Source organism: Etheostoma cragini, chromosome 15, assembly GCF_013103735.1.
Source record: "Etheostoma cragini isolate CJK2018 chromosome 15, CSU_Ecrag_1.0, whole genome shotgun sequence".
Lineage (NCBI taxonomy): Eukaryota > Metazoa > Chordata > Actinopteri > Perciformes > Percidae > Etheostoma > Etheostoma cragini.
In genome coordinates, this window is record NC_048421.1 from 20,048,816 (window position 1) to 20,072,534 (window position 23,719).

At 41.8% G+C, this 23,719-nt stretch overlaps 1 protein-coding gene across 28 annotated transcripts in view; it reads left to right on the forward strand.

Annotated features, from left to right (window-relative positions):
- Positions 1-19,071, forward strand: part of nfixb (nuclear factor I/Xb) — a 154,232-nt gene extending 135,161 nt beyond the window's left edge. For 12 of the 28 annotated variants that reach the window (XM_034893670.1, XM_034893672.1, XM_034893675.1 and 9 more), the window contains 4 exons: positions 4,711-4,904; positions 6,429-6,576; positions 9,614-9,705; positions 13,193-19,071. In XM_034893670.1, the coding sequence (XP_034749561.1) occupies positions 4,711-4,904; positions 6,429-6,576; positions 9,614-9,705; positions 13,193-13,207 (449 nt within the window). In that variant the 3' untranslated portion in view covers positions 13,208-19,071. The remainder of the gene's footprint in view (positions 1-4,710; positions 4,905-6,428; positions 6,577-9,613; positions 9,706-13,192) is intronic. The other 16 variants (XM_034893674.1, XM_034893668.1, XM_034893681.1 and 13 more) reach the window with 3 other exon arrangements.
- The last annotated feature ends 4,648 nt before the right edge of the window (positions 19,072-23,719 follow it).

Here is a 23,719-nt window from a genome sequence, read left to right on the forward strand (position 1 = left end):
GCCTGATCTGACTTAGAAAGGTGCGGGTCAAGCTGGTGACGGAGCTTCTAGGGAGTCTGGGTGTGGTGTGTGACTTTTCTGGGTCTGTCTCTCTGGTGGATGGTGGTTGTAGCTCTTCAGATGTCTATAAAGATCACTGTCTTCTTCTGAGAGTGGAAAGACAGGACCACAGGGTTGCTGCTGTGTATTCTGTCACATCTGTGATTGCACGAAGGTTTGGCTGATTGTAAGGCTATTGTGCTCTTATTTTTGCATTTGTTTATTTATGAGGTAAATAACACTTGAATCAAGTTTTCATTTACTCACGGACTCCTAACTTGTCTTATCTTGTTATGTTTTCTGACATTTGTTTTTACAAAATTTCTGATTTTTAATAAAAGTCAATAAAAGTTTGCAGAAAATTTAAATTTTAAAAGTGAATATCTAAATAAGACTTAATAAATAAATAGACTTCTATAATAGACATTTAAGTGTCTCAAATGTAACAAAACACATTAGAAAAATGTATTATTTCATGTTTATTTCATTCTATTTCAATGTAAATATGAGTGACAACGGAACACCGTCGTTAAAATTTGAATTGTAATTTCTTGGTGCAAAACTTGTAAGTGATGGTAGTCGTACCACTTTAATGCTCTACACCTACAATTAAAGGGGAACCAATTTTACGCATGTCTTTTGGTCAGACTGGGAAAACAGCTTTGTTGTGGCTCACAAGAGAGTTTTCCAAAGTGAATGGAATAATAATGATGATGTGGTACTGATGTCATCAATGTTATATCGGCAATAAAAACATTAACGTTGTGGCCGGGTTGGTTCAATTGGTAGAGCAGGTGCACATATAGTTAGAGGTTTATGCCTTGACGCAGAGGTCCAGGGTTCGAATCTGACCTGTGAAAATGTCCTGCATGTCTTCCCCCTTTCTCCTCTAGCTGTCCTGTCCATTAAAGACAGAAAAGCCCCAAAAATAATCTAAAAAAGGGTTAAGGTTACAAACTGGTGGTGGGGGTTTGAGAATGGTGGGCATTTAATAAGCCACTATTCAGTTGAAAATGTAGAATCCTACTTGAGACTAAAAGTAAAAATACTATATTCCCGCTTGTCCTGCTTTGGTTTTGACCATATCTTTAGTCGTGAATCCCCCACCTTTATGGAATTACAATACCACTGGGTCCTAAATCTTGGCATGGGTTTTTATGATGTTGGATTACCAACCAGGTAAAGTGGGAAACTGCCTGGGACCTCTGATCCCCAGGTGTACTCTCTGTGTGGCAATTGGTTTGTAGTTTTTTCAGTGATTGCAGTTTTAGTCAGGAGTATATACCACTAAAGCACAATATTGACTGACGTCATCTGAGCCTGTGGGTGTTGAGGCCCTCTCTTTGACACAAGTCTGTTATTTTAAGGTGATACTATGCTTACATTGAGCAAATTCTTAAATTCATGTGCTGGTTTTACTGTACACATTGCACAGAGAGTTGGAGGAGCAAGGCCCCCGGCAAATTATTTTTACCCGAGGGCCCCCAGGCTGATCTTTTCATTTCACTGTTCCCTATCTTCTTTCCCATCTTTTTTTACTTCTTGTTTCGGACATGCTTTTCTTGACACTTTTGGAACAAATTGATCTCAATGTGGGCGAGCACATGTTTTTATTCATACTGGCAAGGGCAGAAAATAAGGCTGTGAATGTAAACCGGCTGATCTCCACCAGGCTGAAACAAGCAGCTCTTGATAACATCAGATATCAAACCGAGCCAGGGGCTCCGATAATAAATCATCATTCTCTCGTTATGGCACAGATTGTAAAAAGAGTTTCTCTTCTCTTTTGAAAGGGCTGTCTGTGAATTCACCAAGTGAAGGAGCTCACTGGAGATAATTACCCATGTGCTTTAGTACTTTAGCTAGGCTACATCAAAGGCTTTTTAAGCCAACAAGCAGATGTGAAGCAATGAGGTTGACCACCATGTCATCAAACTTTCCGCCGTGGTTGTTGACAGACCCTATGCCTCTTGAGATACAAGACAGCAGATGCAATCACCACACACACTCATATACATGTTCACGCTGACATGCACACAAGTGCCCAATATCCCATTCTTGTTGTGGCTAGCTGTTGTGATTTATACAGTTGGGATTTGTTTCTTTTCACACAAACTCTTACAATGCACAAGCTGGAACTGTTCCTGCACTGGCGTTAAAGTGCCTACCACATCATCAGTGTTGTTTTTCTGTGTGGAAGATGAGATCCAAGAGGATTTAGGGGTTGGTGAATTTGGGTTGAGGAGTATGCTAGGGCAAGCCGCTTGCAGTGGTTTTGCGAAGTCTTGGTTATGTTAGTGTTTGTCCATCTAGCTACATTCAGCTGTTCTCCCCCTCAAGCAGTGATTTCCACCCAGGGGTACTCATGCCCCTTGGGGTACTTCTGCAGTTGCCAGGGAGTGAAGTAGTTGAATTTAGCTTGGGGGAAGAAGGATGAGAAGCGGGGTACACAAGAGACAGACGAGCACTCATGTTCACAACAGCACCTACAGGATTTGTTTTTTAAAACAGATGCTTGAAGAATAGAGCTCAATTGATGTATTGGCGGGTCCATAGTATCGGCCGATATTAGGCATTTCCCGATCTATCGTTTTTAGCATTTAACATGGCCATTAAAAAAAAGCAGAATCATTTATCAATGATTCTGATAAATTAATATTCAAAAAATAAAGACGGACTGTCAACCATGTTATGAGCGTTGGTTTTGCGTAGTTAGTCCACCAAAGGACTTTCTACAACGTCCCTGTTGGCAACTAGTTGTTTATGTTCAAAGGACTTTAAGTTTCATATCTTAAGTTTGTATTTTTATACATTTTATTTAACAGAACTTTAATATATTTTGATGTTCCTTTGTTCTGTTGTGACAATAAAACAAACTCTTATCATATTATTTTAGTGAGAAATTATAAATAACTACAAATAACTAATGTTAGAGAAATCTGTTTATGTTTTTAACATGAGTCAGCTGTAACACCTGAACACTAGGTGTTGTGATTGGAAGTGTATGAAACTAGTCGGAAAGCAAGCATAGAAGTCTAACTACAGAGAATCTGTGGATAAATAGCTGGAGTATATAACTAAAAGTTATTGATAAGGAATTTCAATATTTAGGTAAGTGTAGTGGATAAATAGTTAAAATAGTTAGCTAAAAGGCATGGCTAAATGGTAAAGTAATGATTCATTTTGAAATAGTTAGCTAAAAGTAATAATTAAAGGTTGAAATAGTTAGCTAAAGTTGTGACTAAATGGTTGAAATAGAAAGCTAAAAGTGTAATGAGCTCCTGCCAGAAGTTAGTAGTATGAATGCAAACCTGACCAAATAGACCTAAACATTAAGAGTTCAGTTGCAAAAATTTTAAAAAACATTATCGCCCTATATGTCATCAGTAGTGTTGAATAACAACCTGTTTAAAATCAATTCCGATGAAACATTTGGAATATGGTGGAATGACGGGGTACTGGAGTTCATCCAACGGGGCAGAAGGGTTGGGAACAAGTGCTCTAAAGGGGGAGGAGACTAGGTAGGGGGTGCAGGGATTCCTTCTGATCCTTTCTCCCCCACCATCATCCCATCCCCAACCCGCCCCCATACCCCCAGAGTGTTTGGCCTTTACCCAGTCTCTAATGGGATTAGTAGGGGACTAATAGAGGCAGGGAGACAGCTTCACTGGGGAACAGGCAGCCTGGCGTGGGAGCAAGGTGTTCCTGGGCTCCGAGGCATAGGCTCCTGTCTAGGGGGTAATGCAGCAGGGTTGGAACTCTCACGAAGTACTCTCACACACACAATGTATACGATGCAAGAACCACAATGAGAGTTGGCAGCCCAACATGGGCAGCTGGGGGGCCTAGATTGGACAGGGTGGGTGTCAAGACTGGCACAGCAAAGAGGAGAACAGGCTTCTAATACAAATCAAGGAGATTTAGTAATGGCTATAGGTCTGATAGAGAGGGCTTTGTGTTTGGTTGTAGGGTAGATATATAGCTCCAAAGCATATTACAGGAAAGCATCAACTTAGACATACAGTGTGAACGTACAGATTATTTCTGTCATAGAAACAAAATGTGTCATAAGAAAAACGGCTTTGCCGTCTGGATGCCAAATTGCATCAACGCTAGTAAATCACACCCTCAAAACAGCACACGGGCATGCAAGCATTAAGACTGGCTAATTTAAGACAGTGCTCAATGATCTCTTTGTGCTCTTTGTATTTGCAAGCTCTTTGGATCTGATTTCAAAATGCAGCGTTTGCATCTATTGAATTTGTGCGCATTCAGGTGTGTGCAGTGTCTGCTTGCGTACCAGTCTGAGTGGTGTTGACTTGTTATGTAGTCTGAGTGTGCACATATGAATGGTTTTTCTGTGTGTGTGTGTGTGTGTGTGTGTGTCCTCCATAAAGCTGTTTAGATTTATTGGAGTAATCATAAAACATGAGCAATGCCCATAATAGCTATTAACTTGAAATCACATCTTCTTGGAAAAGCAACATTCCTTTCATATACAACATTTAAAAACCAGATTTATACCTTGTTTCCAATTCTGATGTGATTTTGTTGCTATCATTCATCAATCACTCAACATATCTCTCCCATCTGAAAGAATGTGTAGGAATTCAAAGGCTAATGTCTTCGTCTTGCTCTCTGCATCTTCCTCTACTTGTGTTCCTCTAATAGAAATGTATCTGTTGGCAGGGAGTCCCCGTGCTTCAGCCTCGGCCTTGCACTTCCCGTCTCCCTCCATCATTCAGCAGTCTAGCCCGTACTTCACCCACCCAACCATCCGCTACCACCACCATCCTGGACAGGACCCCCTGAAGGAATTTGTGCAGTTTGTCTGTGCTGATGGCTCGGGGCAGGCCGGCGGACAGGTAAGGCATGCTGCAAGAGAAGAGAAACACAATTACTTTAAAAATGTGCCATTTATACTGAAACTGCGGGTGTGCAGCACCGTGCACCTAACTTGACTTAATGTGGTATGATTTTCCCTCTTTAAAACTTACAGTAGGTTGCATTTCAAATACTTTTTTTTCTGGTTTACAAATTTAGAGGATTCCAGTGTCCAAGGCTAGTCTGAAGTTGTTTTTTTTTTTTTCGAGAATCATGTGACTGATCTGACTAACGTGATATCGCAGCTAGGTCCGATCAATTCTTTCAAGCTGGATTGATGGAATTTTAATGTGTGAATGTAACAAATCTCATAAAAAGCAAACTGTTTTTTTTGACATTGCTTGAATTTTTAGATCCAAATTTGACGGAACTGAATTCAAAAAACTTTTTTTTTTTTTAAATATTGGATGCTTACATTTTCTGGATTTGAAACCCTAAGCAAAAACTTGAAATCAAATTTTGAAGTTGTACAACTTGAAAGTACCATCTGAAAATTTCATAGAGGGGAATTTAAACCACAAACGGTCAGATGGATTGCAACGTAAAATATTTCAATGCTATGTATACTTCAATTTCAAAATTACGTATTCAGTTGCTTATAAAATTGAAATGATTATAGCCTGCTTTTGTTTCCGCATGTGTGCCTATTTTAGAAAAGTCAGCAGCAACATGTTTGCATTGCTTTACAATGCAACATAGCTATAATTACATGATTGTCATTACTTAAAGTGCTTACTGTGCATGCCAAAAGCGTATTACATGATGTCATTTATACATACCATATAGAGAAATGCACAGAAATACACCCCACAAGTGCACACAGACATTTGTTTATTTAATTGGTGTACACATTTTTGTTTTGTCTTGTCGTTGTCATTTTGCCGTTTGCTGTTTCAGACCTCAACGTTTCCCCTCCTCCTTTTTCTTTTTTTTTTTTTTACTTTTTTGCTCCACCCAACCCCTTAGAAGTTCCAACCATCAGCACGAGAGTGAATCAGTCACGGCACACTTCAGTCAAACATACCTGTCCTGTGTTGTCATTGTGTTTGTTTTCATCTCTAGCCTTTTAAGATTTTAGTTGGAGTTTGGTTGTTTGGTGCTGGTATCGTTGGTGGTGTTGTGCTTGTGTAGACGAGTATTCTCCCATGGTTTTGATTTCTTGCCATCTTCCGGAAAAAAAACAGTCAATAATGTGCTCACTTCCCTCCTCCACCCACCACGGACCACCCCTGTGGAACTTCACACCTCAAGCTCCAGCTCCCACTCCTATCAAACCCAGTGGTGTTATTATTTTTCACACCTCCATAAAAGATGCCGTCCACATACATCATTCCTTTGGTTGTTGTTTTTCACCACATCCTCTCCCTCCTTCCACTATTGCCTCCCTCCCCCCCTCCGTCATGGATATTTTTTCGGACCTGGCCTCCCGAGCTGCGTCCTTTTATCATTCCGTGTCTGCGGATTGTCGCATGTCGCCCTCTTGACCCTATTTGTGTTGTCTGCAGCCAAACGGGAGCGGCCAGAGCAAAATGCCAGGCTCCTTCTTGCTGCCTCCACCTCCCCCAGTGGCCCGCCCAGTGCCCCTCCCTATGCCCGACTCTAAACCCAACAGCACGCCCCCTGACGGCGGACTCTCCTCGCCCGCATCTCCGTGTAAGTGACCCCGCAGAGACCGCTCTCAAAACCAAACCAACAACAAAAATCTGAAAATCCCAACCCAGTGAAAAGACCCCTGCCATTGTTCTTTCTCCAACTTCGTGCCATCATTGTTCCTGTGTATACAACATCTCACCTCCCTTAACCCTTGGAAGACTGTGGAAGCCAGCCCAAGAGCTCTGTGGAGCTCAGTGTAGATCAAGGACACCAGAGGTCTGGTTAGACGTACATTTCATAATGGACTCCCGTGGTGCTCATCAGGGTTCTGTATTAGGCCCCATCAGTTTGAGTGGCTCTTCATGTTGAGCCCATTTGGCATTGTCTGGTGTGGAAGTGGCATCACCAACCCAGTTCTTCTACTAAATCCTAATTTCTTCCCCTGATGGACTCATTAGCAAACCTTGTATAAAAAAAAAAAATTTTAAAACTTGAAAAGATTTTGATTATTAATTTATTCTTACTTTTACTTGTGAAGAGCACAAATTTAGGGCAGTGAATTAAATGGACTCCAAAACATTCCAGTAGAAATTGGGACATTGGCGGTTCAAAAAAGTAGTCATACTTGTTTTTGGTTGAGCTGATTTTAGCTTCTAGCTTTTTTTGTTGATTGTTAAGCAGTGTGTTTTTAAGGTGAAGGTGTGTCAGTCCTACTGAGGGGCATTGTCTTCCTCACATGTGATAGGAGGGGCACTGGATGGAGCACTTTATATTTTTGTTTTTAGCTTTCTTTCAAATTTAGTGTTTTTTCCCCCCAGTCAGCGTCTCTAAGTCTTTTGTCTTATGTATGTTATTCCAATTCTTAGAAACACATGGATGTATACTGTATATGTCCAAGCACATACATCTCCAAGTTATCTTTCTCTCTGTCTTTTTTTTCCTTCTTGTCCTTCCTCCTTTTCCTCCACACAAACACAAGTCTGCACACTACATCCTGAATCCCTTAGTGAGATTCAAATGCTGGAGTCCGTAGGGTACCTCAAACTGCCCTAAATTTGTCAGAGGCTTTGATGCCAGTGGGTTTTAAATGTTCTTGACTGATCCTCAATATCAGAATTCTGGTGTGCTCAATCCATTCCAACAAGTTTATCAACAGGATTTAATCACTCCGGGAGATTTAAGTTTGCAGACTAGGTTATGCACTTCTCTGGAGTTTTGATGACCTCAAAGAAATATAGCACTACTTTCTTGTACAAATTTGATTTATCACATTTTTTTTGTTATTTAACTAAAGTGATCCATTAGGTTTACTCTCGTAACTATGATAAACATGAAGCTACAGCCAGCCGCTGGTTAGCTTAGCTTAGCATAAAGATTGGAAGTAAGGTGGAAACAGCTAGTCTGGCTCTGTTCAAGTTAACAAAATCATAATAACCGGACCCTCCAAAGCTCACTAATTAACACATTATCTGCTGTTTATTTAATTTGTACAAAAAACCTAAATGTGTGAAATAACACACTGTGGTATAAGGGAGTTTATGCATCGCTCACTTTCTTGAGTTTTGTCTTGTTTTCACACTTTTTGTACAGATTAATCAAACATGATACGAGGTCCCAATTAGTGAGCTATAGCGGTGCTGTGTGGCAGATTTTGTTACCCTCTGACTAGGGACATCAATCAACCAATCTTAAAATTACCGGCTGATGCAGAAGACAAGAAACGTGTGGAAAACCATCATGTAATGTTGTGTAGATTTGCTTTAGTTGCCACTAGGTGGAGCCTCTTTCTTTTTAATGAGATTGAGTTAAAGGTGTGTTGTGACTGCCTGAAAAGACGCATAAACTGTAAAACAGATGCACATCCCTGCCTTCAGAGGAAGCCAAAAGTCACAGCGTACCTCACGCTGTTCATCAGACAATGCTGTTAAGGAACTCAAAAATCCCACGGACTTGTTTTGTGGCTTTGCGGTTTAGCTGTCTGAGGCTAATGCTAACGTTAAACAAGCATCTTGAACCAAAGCAGCTGCTCGATTAATGCAGGCTGCAGGATTCTAATTACACATGCTTCCAACTAAATTAACACAAAGAAGGGTTTAACTGTATTAGCAACACTCACCTGCTCTTTCTATACAGTACTGTTTAAAAGTCTTGGGCAGGTGTTAAAAATGCTGCAAACTAAGAATGCTTTCAAAAATATAAAGAATGATTGTTTAATTTTAATCAATTTTTCAATTTTTTTTGAAAATTTTTTCAATCAATTTCAAAATGAAAAATGAGCGAACAAAAGAAAAATCTAAATCCTATCCATATTTTGGTGTTGCCTGACAAACGGTCAGCCAATGTTGAGGATTGTAGATGCACTGGTCGGACAAGGAAACCAGTTGCACTGCAGTTCCCAGGTGCACCCATGTACTGTCCGGAGAAGTCTGACCAGAAGTGGTCTTCGTGGAAGAGTTGCAGCCAAAAAGCCAGTCCTCCGATATGGCAACAAGGCCAAGCGACTCAACAATGGTTGGATGGGGCATGGGTCCCACTGGTTCCTGTCAGTTGTGAGCTGATGTCACTGCTGGACATCTTCCCATTTCGAAGGAAAATAAGCTTGATGCGTTTTTCATCTGCTGCACTAAGTTTCCTTGTCCGACCACTGCGTCTACGATCATCATCGTTGCCTGACCTTTTGCAAGTGTACCTATAAGAATTGATGTACCAAAAAGAATTGATGCTGGTTTGAAGGCAAAGGGCAGAAACACCAAATATTGATAGGATTTTGATTTTTCTTTTGTTCGGTAACTTTAAATTTTGAAAATTGATAAAAATAAACAATCTAGTATTCTTAGTTTACAGCAGTTTCCCACCTGCCTAAGGCTTTCGCAAAGTACTATGCATTTAAGCGGTGGCAGTACATGAACAGCTAAAGTCGGATCGACAGTATTGTTTGTCCTCGGGACATCTGTCCAGCTAAGCTGCTGTTTTCCATAGCTTGGCTAATGTTAGCTACAGTCAACGACACATCACTCCATCATTTGATTTCTTTAAGCTGCCAGCTGTCTTTTTGCATGCACTGATGTATTGGTTTCTTTCTCTTCGGTTTCTCTAGCATACTCCACGCCAGGCGCCACAGCTTCCAACAGGTTTGTCGGCATCGGATCACGGGACAACAACTTTCTGAACATCCCGCAGCAGACGCAGGTAGGAGTCTGGTACACGGTGGCAGTTTTTGTCTGATGTGTAGAAATGAGGAGGTAACTCGTTTGTGTTGACTGTGATTGCTGGTCTAAAACAGGAAACGTATTAACTGTGTGGATGTTCGCCAGAATACTTCTTAGTCCCTCCCTCCCTGAAACCTGCTGCTGGGTTTCCTCCACCTCACCTCTCACACCATCCCACAGCGCACCATCAATGTATGCATTTGTACATCTGTATTTTACTGTACGTGTGTGGTTTACCATATGTACTCAAATGTTTATTTGGCCCATATGGCCTTCCCTTCAGGCAAGCAGGCCTTCCACCTTGCTGCCTTTTTCATTCCTCGTCTTGCTACCTCTCCTTTCCCTCTTCTTGCCTTCTCTACTTCTCTCTCTTTTCAGCTATGTCCACTACACTCTCCTCCTTCCCTCCCCTCTTTTTTATTTTCTCTCTTTGCCTTTTACTTTCTCCCTCTTCCACCTTCTTTGTTCCTTCCCTTTTGCCTCGCTCGTATGTCTCGCTCATATGCCTCCTCCATTACCAACCAGTACTTTTCTCATTAGTGTCCAACCACACCCGCTCTGAACACATGGAAACCATCTGAAACTTTTGTTTCTCTGCTCTCCTTTCTCTTACTTTTCCTCCCTTTCCATTTCCCCCAATCCTGATCCGTTCTGCCCCTCCACCCGTTATTTTACTTCTTCTTTTCCTCACTCTGATCTTTATTGTCTTCTGCTCTACCTCTTTTCACTGTCAGTTTTTCTCCCCATTCTTCATCGCACTGCCTTCTTTTTTAGTCATGTCCGTCCAGTCCGTATTGGACTTAACAACTTAGATGTAGATGTAGTAGATGGACACCGGATATTCATGTGTGATTGCTCATCATCTCGTTCCACATTCATGGGCAAGGCAGTGGGAAACATGCTGCCCTGCTTCTCTCTTCTGCTTTCAGGCTTTCAAACAGATTTTTGTACCTGGCTGCAGGGATTTGCTCGCATTTAGCCACAAGAGCACTAGTGAGGTCAGGCGCTGATCTTAGATAATAAGGCCAACTTGCTGTCGGAGTTCCACAGCAGCATTGTCATGGTTAAACAGGACAAGGTCTTCCCCAAACTGTTACCACAAAGTTTGAAGCACACTATTGTCTAAAACAGTGGTTCCCAAAGTGGGGTCCTTAAGGGAGTTCCAGGAGGTCCCCAGCCAATAGGGAAATCATTATTTTAACTATAATTCCATAACTCAATGACAGAATATATGACTAATTTCGGTCATCGGTTTAATTTGCTTTCTGTAATAAAACATCTAAATGCAACAAAAAAAACTTCTAATGGGGGCCCCTGGGAAAAAATCTCACCAAATGTGGGTCTGTGGTGTAGTTTGTGTCAGTTTAGAGGTCCTTGACATGAAGAAGTTTGGAAACCACTGGTCTAAAATATCTGTGAATGTAGCTAAGAAGCCGAGACCAAACAATGAAAAATAGTCCTACACCAAACGCCATAAAAATTATCTACATACTTTAAGCCCACCTCGTCTGTCTTTATATGCTCATTGTTCAGTGGGTAGTGTCTGAAGTATGGTTTTACTTTTCAAGGCCCAACCAGAACACACAGCAGTAATAGTTTGCATGTGTCCTCTCAGAAAATGACACAACAAGATTGATGATCCTCTAAAACAAATGATAGATCACGAGACAAAGAGCATGTCAGAAGTGTGTATGTGGTGACTGGAAGACAGGCTGGAGAAGCTCTCACCGTGGGCTCCATGTGCCCTCTGGTGGCCGATGTGAAACACTGCGAACGGGGGGGAAGGGGAAACAAGATACCAACGGGGCAGGACAACAGGGGAGACGCAGGGAACGGAGGGACTGAGTTTTGGCCCTTACAGAAGTCACGTCCTTGCTGTCTTGTTACCCCGGCAACCAGACATGATGTCATAGCCAGTGGTCTTGAATTTGAGAAGGGGTTGATTGAGAGGGGGTGAGGGGGGCAGGAAAGAAAAGAGGGTGGTCACTGTTTAATGCCAAGGATTTAGTAGGAGTGTCCACAGGAGATAGATGGATTGTGTATGTGAGAGAGAGAGTGAGAGAGAGTAACTGAGAAGTTACAATGCCTAAGGCCCGCTGGGACAGTGCCCAGGGGAGTAGGGTAGCTGAGAAGGGCAGGAGGCAGAAGGGGGGCATTCATGCGACCTGTTTGAGTCAAATGAAACAAAAGGCTGCTTCCCTGGAGCCTCAGAGTAGTTTCCAAGGCTTGACTTCTAGAATGTTGGCGGCATTAGCACCCAGCGCCAGATCTTGCAGGCCAAGCGGGGCAGCCAACAGCGGCGACGGTGACCCATTTCTGCTCCCTGTTTCCCGCTGAGTGAGAGAAACCCAACATGAAGATGGTGCAAGCAACACAGAGCGCCAGACTGCTGTCTCCCTGCTGCTGCATGGCCATTAGTAGCCATTCACTGCTCGGCCAAATTGGAGACACACCGTACTTTGGTCCAAAAATGGACAGAATTGATGGTAGTAGCTGGGCCGGTGGCCCAGATGACTGTTCTGTCACTGTAGGAACCTCTTGTGGAGTCATATTCAGGGACAAAATAACCAAGACACCTTACAATACTTCACTTTCCATAGCTTGCATCTGTCATGGTGGTTTCTGATATATTTCAGCACATCTTTTTTTATCAGTAAACCCAGTGGCGTGGCTGTTGGTCGTCCACCACTGTGACTGAAGTAATTATTCAATACATTACCATGTCTTTTTTCATGTCATGCCATTTTGACATGACATATTGTACAGACATTCGTGTTCTGCAGAAGATTAATCCTGCTCACGTTTGTCAAGTCATTTGCCATTTTCATTTAGGTACACCCGCACAAATATTCCTACTTCCTTTAATTCTTATTAAAGAAGTCTCTTGAATGAGACACGGAATGTCTTCCAGCACCTTTAACCAAGTCCAGATGCCCTTGATCTTAACCTCCCTTGGATAACTATGACTTAAATGACTTTTGCATTTTGGTACTGTATGAACACCCTCAGAAAGGTACGGGAGTATGAAAGGCTAGCTAGGAAAATTACAGAGGAAGTCTCTTGGATGTGAAACAAATCTTCCCATTTACCTAAATCCAGTTGTCTTTGATTTCAAACTTTCTTGAAAATCGATGACCTGGATGACTTGAGAACATCCACAGACACATTCCTACCCCGTCATGTAAATAAAAGGCGTGGACAAAGTATTAGAAAAACCTTTTAAAGGTTATACAAGTCTTGTACAACACTGCTACAACAAAGTCATTTTTTGGGTAAAGTACTTTTAAACTACTTTATACAAGATTGATTAAAGTGATGTCATCATTTGTAGAGTTTCATGTCCATCCAAGCCACGGGATTAAAAAGTTGATTTAAAATGTATTCTTAGGTGTTTCATTTATTCCTTCTTGTGTATGTACAATTTACTGGTTTTGATGCTAACGTGATCTCATTCTTTTCTTTTCCAGTCTTGGTTCCTCTGACAAGATCTGTGTACAAACCAGCAACTAGAATTCTTTCTTTACAATCGGAAATAGAAAAACAGAGAAACAACCCACAGGATGATATTCGTCCCCCAACCAATCGACCCACCGACCGGCCCTGACAGTACGTCTCAACCTGATAACAAAATATAATCGAGCAACGCAGGAAATTCCAGCAGCATGACGCTTTTTAGAGGAACTCTGGACTCATTTATCCAGTCAGAGGGAGGACCCGTCTCGAGCAAAAAGATGGATCAATGGAAAGATGAATGGATGGACAAGAGGATGCCCAGGATAAAGAAGGGGTAAGGGGACAAACAGAAGCAAGCAGGTCTCTCCTAAAAAACAACCACCACCGAACCAGCAGCAACGCAGGAGGAACCTGAGGAAGGGGGGAAAAGCGGTCAACTGTCTCCTACATTCGTGAGGATGTTATGAATGGCTAAGAAAATCAACTGTCCAACAAAAACAAAATCAGGTTCCCGCGACACAGATGTTATATATAAGCTACCCAAATCCATTTGGTTTCCAATGAAAGCTGCAGTCCACGCTCCTGTGATGTCTCATCACCCAAAACAAAACAAAAATCCAATTGACCATTGAGTCTCTTTGTATGACCATTGACTACAAAGTCCCCTTTTTGCTTATCCTGCTACTAACTAGAGAGAGATCATCAAAACATATCTTGATTAAGGGTTGCACTAGAAGCTGAATCAATTAACACTAATCGTAACGATGTGCACTATTTACCTACAAGGCATGGGAGGTAAACCAGACCTGCCTATTGAGAGTTTTAAAGAGGAAAAAAACGCTAGGTACAAGGAGCCTTTCATGTGCCCTCGACCCCCCCCCCCCCCCCCCAATTGTTCAGTTTGACAAATCAATGGCCTCCGCTCATTCTCACATTTCCCCGCACAACGCACACTCACACAATCTGTGCCATGACCACAGCATGGGTGTGTACGATAGAGAACACACACAGTTGCCCAGTCAGACCTTTAGATTGTAGTCTCCACAGGTGGCGGTGTTGTAATCTTATTTTCCAATGTATCTGCACACAGTAAGCCCAGTCAACTCTCTCTACCTATTTGATTAGATATCCAAACGTCACACACGCTGAAAATCCCAGTGTGTGTGTGTGTGTATCATTACTGACAGTTTTCACGAGTTTAGACAGCAGTTATTGGTTCCCCCCCTTTGCCCTCTTTGTAATGTAGATGAATGATTTTGTTATCGCTTGTGTGTTCTCTTATTTGAATTTATTCCTTTTGGATTTGTACTATTTTATAATTGTTTTGTATTTGAATTGCAGCACCTTATAGAGAAACACAGTAAGACGTGGGACGTTGAAGCGGTGTAGACAGGGTGGTTTGCTGACCTGGATCAAATAGTAGGCCTCATGGGAAAAAACGTTGGCATTCTTTCGGGAAAAACACTTTTTCTTTCTTTTTTTCGAAAGGTAGGCGAGAAGATCAATTCCACACTCGAGTGTGTACATTAAATGTGAAGCTACCACGGGCAGATGGATTGCTTAGCTTAGCGTAAAGGCTGGAAACAGCAAGCAGGTCTCTGCTGGAGCCCTTTGCGTCTGAACGCAGCTCGTAGGGAGATTTGTTACGTTTGGACAGAGTCAGGCCAACTGGTTCCCCTTATTTCCAGTCCTAATGCTAAGCTAAGCCAGCCAGCTGCTAGCAATAGCTTCATCTTTAATGGCCAGACATGAGAGTGGTATCGATCTTCTTGTCTATATCTTGGCAAAAAAAATCTTTTCCACACTGTCAAAATGTGCCAGAGAAACCTATTTGCCACGTACAGTACAGTACTGCAAGACCACACAATGCAGGATTTTGACAATCACAGGAAGCTTATTTTCTGGGGAACTAACCTGCTGAACCATACAGGTCCACAACAACAAAACCAGCCCCATCTATTATTTGACCCAGGAACAGTTGGTGGTGGAGTGATAGAAAAACAGAACCAAGGAGGATAAAAAAAGGTTGCTGAAGATGGGACCGAGAGTAAAAGAGAGTAGCTCGTCTTTTCTGTCTCCCTAAAGTTTACCCTGTTGTTTACACTCCCAGACGGGCCGCTGCTCCAAGAGCAGAGGGAGCCACACTGTGGAGCAAAATGAATATGTGACATATCTGGCTGTTTGCAGAGAGGGAACGAGGGCCTGTAAGGCTAGCAGTAGGACGATCACCCATGTGCCCATTTCTGTTGGTGGTGCACAGGATCAGATAAAGGATATCGGTTGCTATGGAAACCCCACCAACACACACACATACACCAGCACTCCCCACCAAACTATTGTAAAACAATGAGCCCTTAATGATCAAAACTGCACTAAAACAATCATACCAGCCAACCTTGTGAGTTTTAAACAAAGTATACCAGTAGATTGACCATCGCAGTGGATGTATCGCTGGGATGGAAACACACTTGTAGAGCACAGATGGCCACTTCTTAAACACAGACTTATAAAGACCACTTACTATAAATGCAAACACCCCCTCCCCCCATGCTCAACTACTTCAATTTAAAGGGAAGTCTTAAAAATAGACAATCTGAGGAGGCCTTTATGCTTTCAATCGTTTTATATCCATGCATATATTCTGACAGTTATCTCCTGTTTAAAACAAAAACAAAAGTTCTAATGACCCATCCAACCTCACAAAATAACTGGACTGCCTGGCCATGTTCTTCGCTGCAGGGAAACACAACATAGTTGGCCAAAAGCGAATGGCGCCCCATCTCATCCGCTTCGTAGAGAGAACTAGCTCCGCTGAATACGACGTTAACAACGGCTAAACGTGATTTCTTTTCTAATCTATGGAAGTGCCTCTGTATTCCCATTATGCAATTTGTCAAACATGAATTCAGGTTCTTTTTTCTCGCATATAAGCTATAGTGAATGGTGGAAAAATTTTATGTCAGGAGAAGGGGGGGGACAAAATGGTGACAGCTCACTAGATAATCTCAAGCATCTTTATATATAATACACATATATATTTATAGATATATACATTTTTTTATTTGCAAGATAAGCTCTGTGGCAGTCTAGTTATTTTTTGAAGCATGGCGGACATCGCACAGTCATAGGATGCATCTGAAAAAGCGCTGATTAAAGCTAAAGTACCAGTCTCTAAACCCACACTAAATGACGAAAAGGAGAAATCAGCGATAAACACAACAATAGACACATAGACAGTGATGGTATTGTAGTTGAGGATTTAAAAAAAAAAAAAAAAAAAGAAGAGATTTGGTTTTGTTTTCTTGTTTTGATGGGAAGTATTGTTCTTGAAACTAAATGATGTATGTTGATTGAGCCATGTGCAATGCCTTGGTAGAGGAATTGTGTTTGTGTGTTAGCGATTGTTTGAGGGTGTCACGAGAAAAGAGGGAAAAAGGAAAAAAAAAAACTCTACGTTTCTTTTTTGTTTTGTTTTTCAAGTCCACGTGCTCTGGGACTCTAAATATGAGGGCAGCGAGAAAAATATCCCAGTCTTTGTAAGTAAGTTTGCGGAAATAGTTTCTAATTTACTTTTTGTTGTTGTCGTTTTTTTTCTCCTTTTTTCGCTTTTTTTAAGAAAAGAAAAAAAAAACTTATTTTGTAATGATTTGTTTTTAAAATGTGGGAGGGCTGAAGGAACAATTTTGCAACTCATAAAATATATATCACTATGAAACCTGGTGCTTTCGTAAAGAATAAAAGTACATTCAATCTCTATTATACATAAATAATAATAAACAAAATTAAGTGTTATGATAAAAAGCAAATTTTTAGGAAAACATGCATTATTCTATTTCTCTTTTTTTTTGTATTTACCGAGGGGGGGAGGGGTTTATTGTATGAAAAGGTTGTTGTGACAAAAGGCATTCTCTTCCCCCCCCCATCCCTCCCTCCCATCAACCTGTAACACCATAGCAGAGGAAAGGTTGGAGGGAGACGAACCGGGATCTTGTATCCAACACAATCAATCCTAGTGTGGGACAAAGACAAGATCTTCCCCAATGGGAGATGCACAATTATGGATTCAAAGAAAGAAAAAAAAAAAAAGAATATCTGGTTTGATTTGGTGTAAACGTCTAGTTGGGTTAGGGAGAGGGAATCAGCGGACTCTGTCTGGCCAGAACCCCCCCTCCCCCCCACCCCCTCTTCCCCATCTCCCACTGTAAATGACTATAAATATTTGTTTGGTGACGTAGTGTTATAGACTCAGAGCATCTTAAAGGTTGTCCCTAAAAGTGCCTTTTGTTCACAGACTCCATCTTGTAATCCTGAGTGCCCATCTCGAATGGAAAAAAAAAAACAAAAAAAAACACGTCCCCTCCTTCATACTTCTATATCTTTCTCTTCCTCTTCTTGGAGCTTTTTAAAAGCAGTATACATAGTACTAAAGGAAAAAAATTGGTGTGATTTAGTTCTTCTTTTTCTTGTTGAATAATTAAGAAAAGCCAAAAAAAAAAAAAAAAGACAAAAAGAAATTCTGTCTTGCTTCTCTTCCTCTGTATCTTGTCTTCTGTCTATCTTGGACACTGGAGTAGTCTATAGCTGCGTAACCCTCTCTTCCCCTCCCCCTTTCCTCTTCTCCCTTTCTCTGAACGGCGGGGTTTTAAAAAAAGAAAAGAAAAAAATACGCAACGTTTTTTTTTTTTTTTGCTGAGCAGAATGCAGTTAGCTCACATGTTATTCTTGTCTGTACGCTTCACATTGTATTACCATACCCATCTTCTTCAGCTTCTCCATTCAACAGCTAATGTAAGTGAACAAGTTACACCAGGGGGCTCTGGGCTGTGCTGAGGCTGGGGCCGGGTCACGGCAAAGAAATAGTTCCCCCCCGGGAGCTGGCGATAACACATCAGCGCGTGGCGGAGGGAGAAAAGCACTTGCGGGAACTTTAGGTTTGGGGCGTGGGCGAGGGGGAGGACCGAAGTCCGATTGCTAGCATAGGCAGGTTTGTTTGTAATCCTTGTTTCTAACCTTTTTTTTTTTCTTCCTTTTTTTTATTTAATAGAATTTTGATTTGCTTTTTGATTCTTTTTCTTTTTTTGTTGTCATTGTTACTGCGTATCTTAGGCAGCAGGAAAATGCTGCATCGTCACCTTCAGTTATGAACCTTTCTAGTAGTTGAATGAGACCAGCTGTTTTTATTTTTTAAAGGAAAAGAATGACTTGAAGCACCTTAGAAGCGGACTGGTTCCACCGCGTGGAGACTGAACGGCTCAGATTTAGCACAATCATAAAGAGATGGTACACATTAATTCACCGCCATTCTAAAAATCGCAGTGTTTGATTGACGCATTGACCAAAGTGATAATGGTTCCAAAAGCTGTACAAGATTAGTTGGTGACTTCTAGAGAGAGAAAAAAAGCACGGTGAAATTCCACCAGCAAAATCGAATGGTTACACATTTTTTGGCCTGCAAAAAAGAAAAAAATCTACATATGCAACTTTTTAAAATGTTTTCTTTCATCAAGCAGATGAAGCCAGCAGCAGTATTATTAATCAAACCTTGGACAAATATAAGCGCCACAGTTGAGAAGCCATACCGGAGACAGACAGGTCGTGTGTGTGTGTGTATGTATGTATGTGTGTGTGTACACCGTTTAAAGAAAGAGCCCAGTCGGACCCTGTGGCCGGACCGTCCGCCGTTTTTTTCTCCTTGTTTGTTTTAAGACGTTTTGTAGGACGCTGGGCCGTGGTTAGCGTACAGCTCCCCTCCCGCCTCGGCCCCTGTAACCCCTCCCGCCGAGAGTGCTCCTCCCTCTCCTCCCTCAGACCAGCTTCCCATTCTCAGACACACACCCCCAGAGCCCATGGTAAATGCATGTGTTAATTACAGTTTCTTTTCCATAATAATAATAATAAAACAGTTTGAAAGGAGCAACACCTTTACTTGATTGAATAAAAGGATGTTCTTGACTGTATCCTGCCTCTCAGCTCTGATTATTACTGTCATTTCACTGGTGGACAAGCAGCTGGCCATGCTCCAGGAAATACTCTCCTTTTTTTCCAGCGGTCATCTAAAATCCAAAGCTGCATTATTAAGTGAACTATTTTCTTTCATGTGGTGGAGATGTGTTTACATTCTGAGTTAAAAATTGTTTTAAATCAAAATCTATGAAATTCTTTGTTCCCAGATTCCCTCTGGCCCTGTAATACGGTATGACTTTTTAAATTAGATGGCTGACAATCCCCAGCAAGTTGTCACTATTTCTAGAACTACCAACCTCCAAGTAGTTCTGCATTGCCAGACCGTCCTCCCCAGCGCTGCGGAGGAGGGTCTGGCTAGTCCACGCAGCATCCCGGGATGGGAGAGAATCGTGCTGTGGTTTAATGGTATTTCTTTAAACCAATCAGAATCGTCAAAGGCGGGGCTAAGAGCGGACCAAACAACGGTGACTTTGCTAAATATCCTCGGGAAGGAACATGGCATGTCGGTTTTTGACACATTGGAATTAAAATGGCCGTTGATGAGAATTTTACTCAAAAAAAACTATAATGTGTTCTGGCTGTTGTTCCAGAACACAAAGAAAGCAGACGGTGAAGGACATCCGGCGGCAACGGAACACTAACCTCAAACTATAAATTCCTGATTCACTGCAGTAACGTGATGATGGTGTCACAGTTCAGATATTATTGTAGGCCCCTCCCCCACACCTAAGGCTATATTCACATTGCTATGTTTCGGATTGCATTCTCACTGCTCTGGCGTTTCAGAGCCCCAAAACCGGAGCCATTCTCTGAGACTAAGCTACTAACATTACCATGGCAACCACCAGCAACGGGCAGAGTAAACATGCTGTCTGCTGTTTATATCTCCAGTATATGAGAATGTTGATGAGATATTTTGGTTTGGGGTGTGTTATATTAAGCGGAGGTTAGTTCTACTGGAGCTAAAAACACTTGTGTGCACGGAGATTGTTTTTGGCTTAGCTTAACAAACAAACAAAACAAATGGAAATGTAGCCTAAGGTTCTGTAACATCACAGATGATGTTATACGGAAGGAGTGAAAAACATCAAGTTGAATGAGAAAAGCTTCCCCTGAGATGAACAACTTGATTCGCCAGTGGCCCCTGGAGTTTCCCTCTGTGGGGACAGCGGTTGGCATGCATTCACGTTTTGATGTCACACACACACCTCTGTCGCTGTGGGGTGTAGAACCCCCGCTGCATTCCATCTTCATAGCTGGTCACACAAATGAACTGTTATTTGTGCTATATTTGTATATTTGTGTTATATATAGCGCGTTTCTAGTTTTAACGACTACTCAAAGCCCTTTTACATAGTAAATTCACCATTCACACACATTCACACACTGTGGCCGAGGTTTCCAAAACTCAAAAATACCAACCTCTTACCTGTTTATCCAATTAAAGAGTGGGCTGAATTGTCTCTAAACCCCGGACAATATTCACTCAGTTAAGTTTACAGTTCTCAGATCTTCTGAGCATGTTAGTGTCTTTTAGCTCGTTGTTTTGGTTCAGTCACAGCTCTGATCAGCGTTGTTGTAAGCTGCAGCCGGCAGCTGTATTCAGCAACAGAGCAGCAGACGGGGACCAACTGGTGGAGAATTCAGCAGCTAAAGACACAGAAATGTCTATTAGGAGCTAAGAGGAGCCAGAAACTTGGACTACATTCATCGGGTGGACAGGAACACGATTCCAAATAAATGCCAGGCTGGCTACGTATCCGCAAGGTTTATAATAGTGTTACACCTGGAGAAAACAAACATCTAAAGAGCTTAAAGTTGGTTATGTACAGTGGTGCTCAAAGGTTTCAGAATCCCAGGTAAAACGTTTCATTAATATGTATGAAGAAGCCAAGAAAGGATTGAAAAATCTCCAAAAGGCATCAAATGACAGATTAGACATTCGTATAATATATCACAAAAAGATTTTATTTCCTTCATTTACACTTTCAAAATAACAAAACTAAAAGATGGCATCCGCAAAGGTTTGGGCCCCAGAAGAGTTAATACCTTGTAATGTTCTATGAGATTTCGGCGCTGTTTGTCATAAACTGCTCTTTTAAGGTCTATCCATAGATTTATTATGTTGAAGTCAGGAGATTGTGAAGGCCATGGCAAAACCTTCAGTTTGCGCCTCTTGTAGTAATCCAGCGTAGATTTTGAGGTGTGTTTAGGATCGTTATCCATTTGTAGAAGCCATCCTCTCTTTAACTTCAGCTTTTTCACAGATGGTATCAAGTTAGCGTCCAAAATTTGCTGAAGTTTTATTGAATCCACTTTTTTTTCTACTTGTGAAACGTTCCCTGTGCCACTGGCTGCAATACAACCCCAAAGCATGATTGATCTCCCCCCCCCCCCCCCCCCCCCCCCCCCCCCCCCCCCCCCCCCCCCCCCCCCTTGCTTAACAATGGGACAGAGGTTCTTTTCATTAAATTCTGTGCCCTTTCTTCTCCCAACGTACCTTTGCTCATTCCGGCCAATAAGTTCTATTTTAACTCATCGGTCCACAGAACTTGTTCCCACAATGCATCAGGCTTGTCTATATGTTCATTTGCAAACTTCAAACACTGATTTTTGTGGTGAGGACGTAGAAGAGGTTTTCTTCTGATGACTCTTCTATGAAGACCATATTAGTACGAGTATGTCTTTGTAGTGGAATGGTGTAGCACAACTCCAGTGTCTGCCAGGTCTTTCTGGATGGATTGTGCAGTCAAACCTGGGTTTTGTCTAGCTTCTCTCACAATCCTGCGAGCTGTTCTGTCTGATATTTTTCTTGATCTTCCAGATCTTGCTTTAACTTCCACTGTTCCTGATGACGGCCATTTCTTAATTACATTCCGAACAGAGGATATTGGCATCTGAAAACCCTTTGCTATCTTCTAATAGCCTTCTCCTGCTTTAGATTAGATTCGATTATACTTTATTCATCCCACAGCGGGGACATTTTCTTACTACAGCAGCAGCATTTTCTAAAATAAGAGCAAAAACAAACAAGTACACAAGTAAACACAAAACAAGCAAACAGCAGACAGTGAGCGGAAGGTATGGCTGAATGTAAGTAAAGGTTTTGTAAAGTGCGGTTGCAATGGTACAGAAAAATAATATTGCAGTGTAAGTGAGTGACATGAAATTGAATACGTAATAAAATAGTTTAGCAAAATACTTAACCATAAATAATATTGAAAAAGTAAGTACTTGTAACTATATATATAAAAATATTTAAATACAGATAGTAAAGATATCCAGAGTGTGTAGATTAACTGAAACACAGGAACAGAAACTACAACATTATCAGGTAGTGCAGGTGTTGTAGAGTCTGACAGCGGCCGGGATGAATGACCTGCGGTACCGCTCCTTCTTACCCGGGGGGGGGGGGGGGGGGGGGGGGTATCAGTCTGCTGCTGAAGGAGCTGCTCAGGGACCCCCAGTGTCATGTAGGGGGTGAGAGGTGTTGTCCATGATGAATGTCAGCTTGGCTAACATCCATCTCTCCCCTACTTTCTCTATGGGGTCCAGAGGACAGGCCAGGACAGAGCTCGCTCTCCTGATCAGTCTGTTGAGTCTGCTCCTGTCCCGGTCCGAGCTGCCCCCCCCTCCAGCAGACCACAGCATAAAGGATGGCAGAGGCCACCACAGAGTCATAGAAAGTCCTGAGGAGAGTCCTGTACACTCCAAAGGACCTGAGTCTCCTCAGCAGATGGAGGCGACTCTGGCCCTTCTTGTATAGAGCATGGGTGTAATCAGTCCAGTTCAGTTCATTGTTTAAGTGAACACGCAGGAATTTGTAGCTCTCCACTACCTTTGGCGTCAACTACTTCCAGTTTCAGTTTTCTTTACTGCTTAGAAGGAGCCATGGTGCTGATTGTTGGGGCAAGGTGAGTCTGGGCATTTAAAACCTTAAGATTGACATCAGCTGGTCTTTCCAGACGATGATTGACAACAATCCACATACAGGCCCATTTGGGGGGGGGGGGGGGGGGGGGGGGGGGGGGGGGGCGCTTTCCCTCTATTATAGTGACAGTGGATAAACATGAAAGGAGGAGAAAGACTCGAACCCCGGCCGCTACATGGGGCAATCGCTCTTACAGCGTGAGCAAAAATATGTCATAAATAATTCCTCAAATAATTCTACTACAACAATAAATGGATTTATTGATGTGTTTCTCAGTTACAAGGTTATTTATTAAATCTATTACTTCCAGCGCTGTATTGTTGACATTTGTTTTCTACCAAAAATTGAAACGGGGTACAGTATTACATCATTGAAAAAGGTTTGAGAACCACTGGTCTATGAACGCCAGAAAAATGAGTTGTTTTTTTACATTAAAGCATGTACACATGTTCTAGTAGGAACCCAAAATACAAGCATAATGTCTCCTTAACCCTTGTGGTGTCTCCCTGTCCACTATGCAACATGTTGTCCACCCGGGTCAAACATCAACACTATTTTTATTGCTTTTTTTTTAACAGTTTTGTCTCTTTTTTCTGTGCTTTTTTTGTCACCATTCACAATTAACTTCATCTACATGAAAATATAT